The sequence below is a fragment of the Rousettus aegyptiacus genome, unplaced genomic scaffold (genome assembly GCF_014176215.1).
Source record: "Rousettus aegyptiacus isolate mRouAeg1 unplaced genomic scaffold, mRouAeg1.p scaffold_m13_p_7, whole genome shotgun sequence".
Taxonomy (NCBI): domain Eukaryota; kingdom Metazoa; phylum Chordata; class Mammalia; order Chiroptera; family Pteropodidae; genus Rousettus; species Rousettus aegyptiacus.
Window position 1 is genome coordinate 90602239 of NW_023416310.1, and position 7937 is coordinate 90610175.

Genomic DNA, 7937 nt, shown 5'->3' on the forward strand with positions numbered 1-7937 from the left:
CCTGCACAAGACCAGGCATGAACCTCAGGTCTGTCATCTGTAACTCACTGTGTAATCCCGGAAAAGTCCTTGCCTGCTCCAGCCTCAGTTTCCCTGCCTGTGAACTAAGGAATTGGTTCTCTGGTCATTAAGGGCTGCTGAGCTCACCTGAGACTGGCTGAGGCCAGAGTGCTCGAGGCTGTTTTGCTGGGAGAGGGAGCCTGTGTCCTGCTCCTGGCCAGCACACTCCGAGAACATTTGCTCTCCTGACCAACGGACAGCCCATCCCTCCTCTGCCCTCACCCCCTTGCCATCCCCAAAGCAAACGAAGCTGATTGTCTTAGTTGGTCCTGTGGGTGCTGGCTGGCTGGCAGGCCGCAGGCCACAGGCGGAGGTGCCACCCGCCAGAGCCCCACCAGACACACAGGGCATTGTCCCTCAGTCAACAGCCCCTGGGCACCTCAGCCCGGCTCTTGGCCTGCCCCCACTCCCCTCACCGCCTGCCACTGCGCCAGGCCCAGCCAGCTGGGGGCCCAAGGCTCCCAGCCATGACGAGCCCACCCACCCCCAGCAGCCCCCTGATGAGCTATAATTGCTTCGCTCCATCCTGTTGCTGCCATTCTCTTGGCGGAGGCATCTGGGGTTCCAGGCGGGCGGCAGCTGCAGGCCCACCGCCTGGCTCATCGGGATGGACTGGCCGTACAACCTGGTACGTGGCGCTTCCCTACCCTACCCCCACCCCCTCTTTGGGCCTGAATGTTTTGTTACTTCTTTCCCATTGATTAATTGCTGCCTCTGTTTGGCTTGGAACCTGCAGAGGCAAGTTCTCTCTCTGCCCTCTCCCCCAGGACGAGAGAGAAACAGACTGGTCTCAGATCCTTTGGCCATGGCCAGTAGCTCAGGATCCTGAACTGGGCTCGGCTCATGTACATGGAAGCCTTTACAGGCCAAAGGCATCTGGGGAGATTCTGGCAAACTCAGTTATCAGGCTTTTTCCAAAGAGTCCACGGGTCCTGAGAGCCAGACGGTGTGACCTTGGGCCAGTCTTTCTGTGTCTCTGTTTCCCACCTGTAACACAAGGGAAGGGGGACTTTGATTCTAGTCAGGGTTTCTCTGAGTGAAGAGCAAGAGTTTAAGAAGACTGAGTGGGAAGCTCAAATGAGATGAGACAGCCTATTGTTAGGAAGACATTTTTTTGCACTGCAATCTAGGACCAGTGAGAAAGAATTTAGCGACTTGAATCTCTGTTATGGATTTTGTGCCAGGAAATTGCTCTTCCAAGAGGGGCTATGCCGAAACGTGTTTGCAACGGTCAAGATGCTGGGTAGCCTGGATAAGTCAGGGGCGTTCCATGCGGGTGGGTGGCGGGGTGAGGGACACAGGGCAGGTAGGAGCCTGGCTGGATTCGATGAAGAGATGAAACTCCCCCTGAAGGTTCCCTGCTTCTGGCCAGCCCTGGTCCCCATTCAAGTTCTGGCCCTTCTCTCCCGGCTTCCTGAGAAGCCAAGGTTCTGCCAAGCCCTTGGGTCCCCCATGTGAGCCAGAGGCTTTCCTGGTGCTCTGCTTCTGGATGGCGGCAGGCGAGGGTGGATGTGAGTGGGTGAGGAGTGGGTGAGGGGTGGGGACAGCAGAGGGGTCGGGAATGGAGGAGGGGAACACGGGTGTCATGGAATCCAACAGGGATCCTTGGCAGAGAGCTGCCCATCTCTTCAACTTCGTCTCCCGCCCCTCCTTCTGCTCACTCCATTTCAGCCTCACTGTCTCCTTTCAGCAAAGCTCTTAGCAAACTCAAACCTCCACTCACACGCTTCTCCTTCCCTGTAAGATGTTTAGGCTCCCTCTGCCCGCATCTGCCTCCCTTTTATCCTTCAAACCTTGTATGCACCACATGCCTGCTCCCCAGAGAGGCTTTGCAGGGCAACTCCACTCCCACCTGGCTGAGTGGCGGCCCTGTTTTTCTCTAATCACGCGCTGCAGGGGCCCATCATTGTACTCGTCTCTAGTGAGATTTAGGCGCTTGTTTTCTTGTTCACCATCTGTTCTTTCTCCCAGACTGTAGGCTACAGAAGGCAGGGACGGTGACAGCCACTCATTTACTCAGACACAGGGGATAAGACAATGTGTGGAAACTGATGCAGCGCCTGCCTTCATGGAATTCGTGCTTAGCAAAGGACAGACATATAAAAAATCTCACATACGAACTGTAAGACTGTAGTCGCGCAAGAGACATGTGGTGTTTAGAGCCCACTAAGGTCCACCAGAGCATGCCTGAGGAAGTGACGCTGGAGGGGTGAGAGGTGTTTGGAAGGTGAAGAGAGGCAGGGCTCTGCAGGTGGCAGCCTGTGCAAAGTCCCTGTGGCAGGAAGGAGCATGGTGAGAGGAAGGGATTGAACGGTCAGAGGCTGAAGTATTCGTATGAGAGGAAGCCGGGAGTGATGTGAGGAGGGAGAGCTCAGGCCCACAGAAAGATGGCATTATCGAATTTGTATTTCCAGCAGATGTTCTTAGCCCCGGTGTGGGGAATTGATTGGAGAAAGCCAGGAGCATTTGGGGAGACTAGGTAGGAGGCTGTTGAGCTGCCTAGGGAAGTGAGGATGCTGGTGCAGGTAGAGAGAAGAGGATGGGTGGGGGATTTTTAAGAGGTGCAATAGGCAGGACTTAGTGATAAGTGTGTTGCATACGAGTACTGGTACCTGTGTGGTACCTGGGCTGGTGGGACCAGGCCCGAGCAGGGCAGGTGAGGGTTGTCCCCATGACTTTCCTCTTCTTTTTTCCCTTCCTGTCCCAGAGGGAGATCTGGCTCTCTCACCTTTGACCTGTGGCCTTCCTCCCCAGCTGTTTCTTCTCACTATCTTCATCTTCCTGGGGCTGGGCCAGCCCAGGAATCCCAAAAGCAAGAGGAAGGGGCAAGGGAGGCCTGGGCCCCTGACCCCTGGGCCTCATCAAGTGCCGCTGGACCTGGTATCGCGGGCTAAGCCATACGCTCGCATGGAGGAATATGAGAGGAACCTTGGGGAGATGGTGGCCCAGTTGAGGAATAGCTCCGAGCCAGCAAGGAGGAAGTGTGAAGTCAATCTGCAGCTGTGGCTGTCCAACAAGAGGAGCCTGTCGCCCTGGGGCTACAGGTAGGCTGGCTTGGGCAGCTGTGGGCAAACTGTGTGTGGGGGTGTGGAGGATACCTTGCCCGCTGTCCCCATAATTGTAGCAGTTAAGATCTTGGATGCAGAGGCCTGAATGTCTGCATTTGAATACTGGCTCTGCTTCATACCTGCTGTGTGACTTTGGGCGAGTTGCTTAACTTCTCTGAGCCTCAGTTTTCTCAACTGTAAATGGAGGTGCTAGTAGTACCTACTTCATAGATAGGCTTGTTATTAAATGAAATAACCATGTAGAGCACTGCCGTTATTGTTCTCCAAGTCCCTGATGAAGTGCCTGCAAGGCCTTCCCTGAATGTCACTTTCTTCAGCTCAGGGTGCCTCATATACATCTGTCAATTACAGCACTTTCAGGCAATACGGAGTTGGCTGTGTCCGCATCTATCTCATGCTAGACTATGACCCTCCTGAGGCCTGCACCAGAATCCTCTACGGATTCTCATGCCACACCTAATCGAAGCCTCCAGGCGATGTCTTACCTTAGCTGTAGCTCTGATTCCTAGCACAGAGCCTGGCATGAAGAAAGGGCCCCAGGCATGTGTGTTCAATGAATAATGAAGACATAAACTAACTCCGAAGTTTATTTCTTCACCCACAAACCCACACCAAAGATTTTCTAGCCATGCAACTTATGTCCTGAAATTCTAGAATAGCATGTTCAGTAGAGTTTTCTGTGATGATGTCAAGTTCAACATGGTAGCCACTAGCCTCATGTGGCCATTGAGCACTTGAAATGTGGTTAGCACAACCAAGGAGCTAGTTTTGATTAATTTAAATTTATTATTTATTATTTATTTTATTTATTATTATTATTATTGTTATTATTATTATTATTATTTATGCTTACAGCACTTGGTCTTCCTAGGTGGTCTCCCATCCAAGTACTAACCAGGCCTGACCCTGCTTAGCTTCTGAGACAGACCTCAGGCTTGTTCAGGGTGGCATGGCCATAGACCATGGACTGTGGCTCCACTGGGGCACGAACCCAGGATCTTCTGCGTATAAAGCAGTCGTTCTAACCATGTCCATAAATTTAAATAGCCACATGTCACTAGTATCTACCATATCTGGAATGTGGCAATTGGAAGAGTCCATACAGATCCTCCAAAGCTGGGCTCCTCACTCTACAGTGCCCTTGATTTTCTTGGCGATCTCATAAAAATGCAGGTTCTGATTCAGGAATTTGAGGGGAGGGATGAGATTCCACATTGCTAGCATGCTCCCAGGTGATGCTGACGCTGCAGGTCCTAGGTGGTCTCCCATCCAAGTACTAACCTCCCACGTTTAGCAGACGAGAAAACTGAGGCACAGTGAAGGAAAGGTCAAAAACAAGTCCTTAACTCTTAGCTCTAGGAGGAAATGTGTCTATGTTGTCCATCAGTGGACACCTAACAGCAAAGACAACTCACTCACATGGCGGTGCGTGAAAAATATTTGTTGCATAAATAGAAACTAAGTCAGAATAGAACCCAGGCTTCCTGATTCCTCTTCCAGTGAGGATCAGGCATCAATGTGCTCATATATTATTTCTCAACTATAAACAGGGTCTGTAGCTTCTTTGCAACCCCACAGCACCATCTAGTACTAGGATGGGCATCTTGCTAGATGAAAGAAAACTGGGTTCCTGGTGGCCTTGAACCAGAATAACCCTGGGGCACCTGACCTGCCAGTTTTCTCACTAGGAACAGACCTGATTACTGCCCTTCCTCCCTCATAGCACAGTCTTGCAGTGGGAATGAAAATCTGAGTTAGGAAAAGCGGGTTAGGAAAAGCAGGGGTGTGGTGGGTGGGTGCCGATTTACTCTTTCCCACCACCTTGGCCCCCTGTTCTCTCCTGCCTTCCCGCAGCATCAACCACGACCCCAGCCGCATCCCTGCAGACCTGCCGGAAGCGCGATGCCTGTGTCTGGGCTGCGTGAACCCCTTCACCATGCAGGAGGACCGCAGCGTGGTGAGCGTGCCTGTGTTCAGCCAGGTGCCGGTGCGCCGCCGCCTCTGCCCGCTGTCTCCGCGCACGGGGACTTGCCGCCAGCGCGTGGTCATGGAGACCATTGCAGTGGGCTGTACCTGCATCTTCTGAATCACCAGGCCTAGAGCCTGCGGGCAGCCATAGGCCGCCCTCCCTGCACTCCCATGCCATGCAAGGCCAATGAAAAGTAAACACTGTCTTTCCCAAAGCAAGACCTTGGGTTTGATCCTTGTGGCTTCAAAGCCAAACCAGGGTGGGGGATAGAAGGATCCTGGGAGGTAGATTTCAGATCAGTATAAAGGACGATTTTTCATCACTCACATCTCTCCATCATTGAGATAGGTTATTTAAAAATACTGCATTCATTTCTACCGTTTAGAACAGTCACATAGTTCCTTTAATTTGGGTTTATAGCCTTATTTCAGCCATGTTATTGGAGCTTGGTTAGTATAAACCTATATAGGAGTGACTAAGCCATTAAGTCAAGGACCATTGCAAATGAGCTCTTTGGAAGCTTGAGCTCCCAGTCTCTGTAAGGGTCCAGCTAAGGCTGAGCCTCTTAATTATATGAGCAGATTCCTGCTCTGGATGGATTATGTGCTCCATAAGGTCTCTTTCAATTCCGAGATTCCCTGCAGGTCAGCCTTAGACCCAGAGAAGAGCCTCCAGGGTGCCAAAGAACAGGGGTTTTTAACCTGTGCCAACGAGCCCCTGAAATTTCCATACGGAAATGCATTTTTATGAACTGGAGACCCCTGAGTTTGAACAAACACTCAAGAGTTGAGAAGCATCATCATAGATCATTCTTTCGTCCAGCCTTATCCACAAGGAGATTGGGTTAGATGATTTGCTGATATTAGTGGTTCTCAGACTCTAGCTGGCACCAGAATCACCCAGAGGGCTTGTTAGAACACAAATTGCTGTGCCTCAAACACAGGGGCTCTGATTCAGTAGATTTGATATGGGGGCTGAGACTTGCATTTCCAACACAGTGGCTCCCAGGTGGTGCGGCTGCTACTGGTCTGGGGACCACATTTTGAGAACTCTGGCTTACATCAAGACACTTCGCTGATGAAAAAGGCAATGCGCGCTCTGACTTGCCTTAAAGCCCCTGCTGGCTCCTTCTCTCCGGATGCTAACTCCCCCTGCTCCACCCCATTGGCCCCTTGCAATTCTTGCAATTCGATCCTCCCCCTGCCCCCTAACCCCTGCAACAAAGCCTAAATCAGCTGTTGTTAGGTCTAAAAATACCTTCCCTCCCCCAGGACAGCTGAGGGGCTCAGGCTGTTTTCTGAGGGTAAGAATAGCTGGCACTTTAGAGTTAATTTCAATAAGACGGCCAGCAACCGCCAGTGGAGGAATACTTGGCTGCTGTAACGTCAACACTTAAAGTAGCTTTAGCTCTGAATGTTTTAAGGGTCGAATTCATGAAAGGGCACTGGTTAGGTATGTGTCTGTCTGGGGTGGTAAGTAACTTACCTTTTTTGGTATTGTTCTAGAGTGGATACTGGTTAAAATTACCCCAGGAAGCTTCGGCCTGGTTCCAGACACATGGAAAATAAACTTCTTGTGCCAGCCCAAGCTGATGCCTTCAGCAGCCGCTTCTCTTCCCTGGGGGCTGCTTATCTCTGAGGGCCATGCAGCCTGCTCTCCAGGCCTTAAGACTCCAGCTGCACATGAAGGGCCCATGGCCTCCAAGGCCTTTTTGTGGGGTGAGGGCATGGGAAGATCCGAGCAGCGAGAGGGTTGCTCTAGTCCTGGGAGGAGACCCCAGGTGCCCAGGGACATAAGGATTGGGCCAGGATTGGGCTGTCCTATTCCTACCAGAGCATTAGACATGCAGAGATCCTCAATAAATGCTGGTTAGTTTATTAGTTTTATATGGATGTTGCCTTTTCCTCCTTCTGGGCTTTAGTTTTCTCATCTGTGAAACCAGGGCTCTCCAGGGTCTTTTGTAGTTTTACCATTCTGCGACTCCAGAGCTTGGTCTCATGAGCTTGGGCTGGCAGCGGGCCCTTCTCAGCCTCCTGGTTTAAAGGCGGCAGCAGAGAGTTCAGGACCTTCAGAGAACTGGGTCTACAATGTGCCCCTAACCTCCTTTGGTCTGAGTTTAAATATTTTATGTTTTCTACTATCTGATGAGAAACCCTCATTGGGTAAGAGTAGGAGCCTCACTTGTCTCCTTTACTGCTGCATCCCCAGCACCTAGCACAGTCCCAGGTGCAAAATAGGGGTTCAGGGCTTGGTGAAGGCATGCATGCATTCATGCATAAAGGCCTCTAGGGGGAGCCTAAGATCTGCCCCAAACTCCCTCCGTTGCCTTTTCAAAGTTGAATTAGGAACAAGGCATTCCCATTACCCACCCCCAACTCTACCTTCCACAGCCCCCTCCCCACGAAGTGCTGAAATCTTGCTCGAGTCATCTGCTCTAGAGTTGTTTCTTCAAGGAGTTCTCACTGGGTACTACACTCCCCCCAGGACTACTGAGGATGAGTGTAGCCCTTTTCTGTTTTGTTTGGCAGATTATAGCGCTCTGTCTTTGCAAGTGCTCTCTCTTCTCCTAGAGGGCTGTGGGCCCTGGGGGCTTCTGTCCTGGCCTGAGAGGTTTAGGGTGGGCCCAGGGGCAAAGGCTTCCTACTGGTTCCCATGCTCCCTTCCCCTGCCTTCAAGAATCTGTGGCCCTTCCTTGTAGGTGGGGAGGTGGTGAGATCCTGCTCTCAGGTTTTGACTTGGGAAAGCAGGCACTCTAGGCATTTTGGCCTGGTTTGGTTCTGAGCTGTTCGGGCCTGTCTACCAGATAAAAGGAAGTTTGAAGAACTGGCCAGTTCCACTGC

The 7937-nt window shown here is 51.6% G+C and overlaps 1 protein-coding gene and 1 pseudogene across 1 annotated transcript; one reads left to right on the forward strand and one right to left on the reverse strand.

Moving 5' to 3' along the window:
• Positions 1 to 623: 623 nt before the first annotated feature.
• IL17B (interleukin 17B) lies at positions 624 to 5305 on the forward strand. The gene is made up of 3 exons (XM_016150312.2): positions 624 to 688; positions 2815 to 3104; positions 4983 to 5305. The coding sequence occupies exons 1-3, from the start codon at positions 668 to 670 to the stop codon at positions 5212 to 5214; spliced, it is 543 nt and encodes a 180-aa protein (XP_016005798.2). The 5' UTR covers positions 624 to 667; the 3' UTR covers positions 5215 to 5305.
• LOC118605765 lies at positions 3975 to 4089 on the reverse strand (annotated as a pseudogene).
• Positions 5306 to 7937: the final 2632 nt, after the last annotated feature.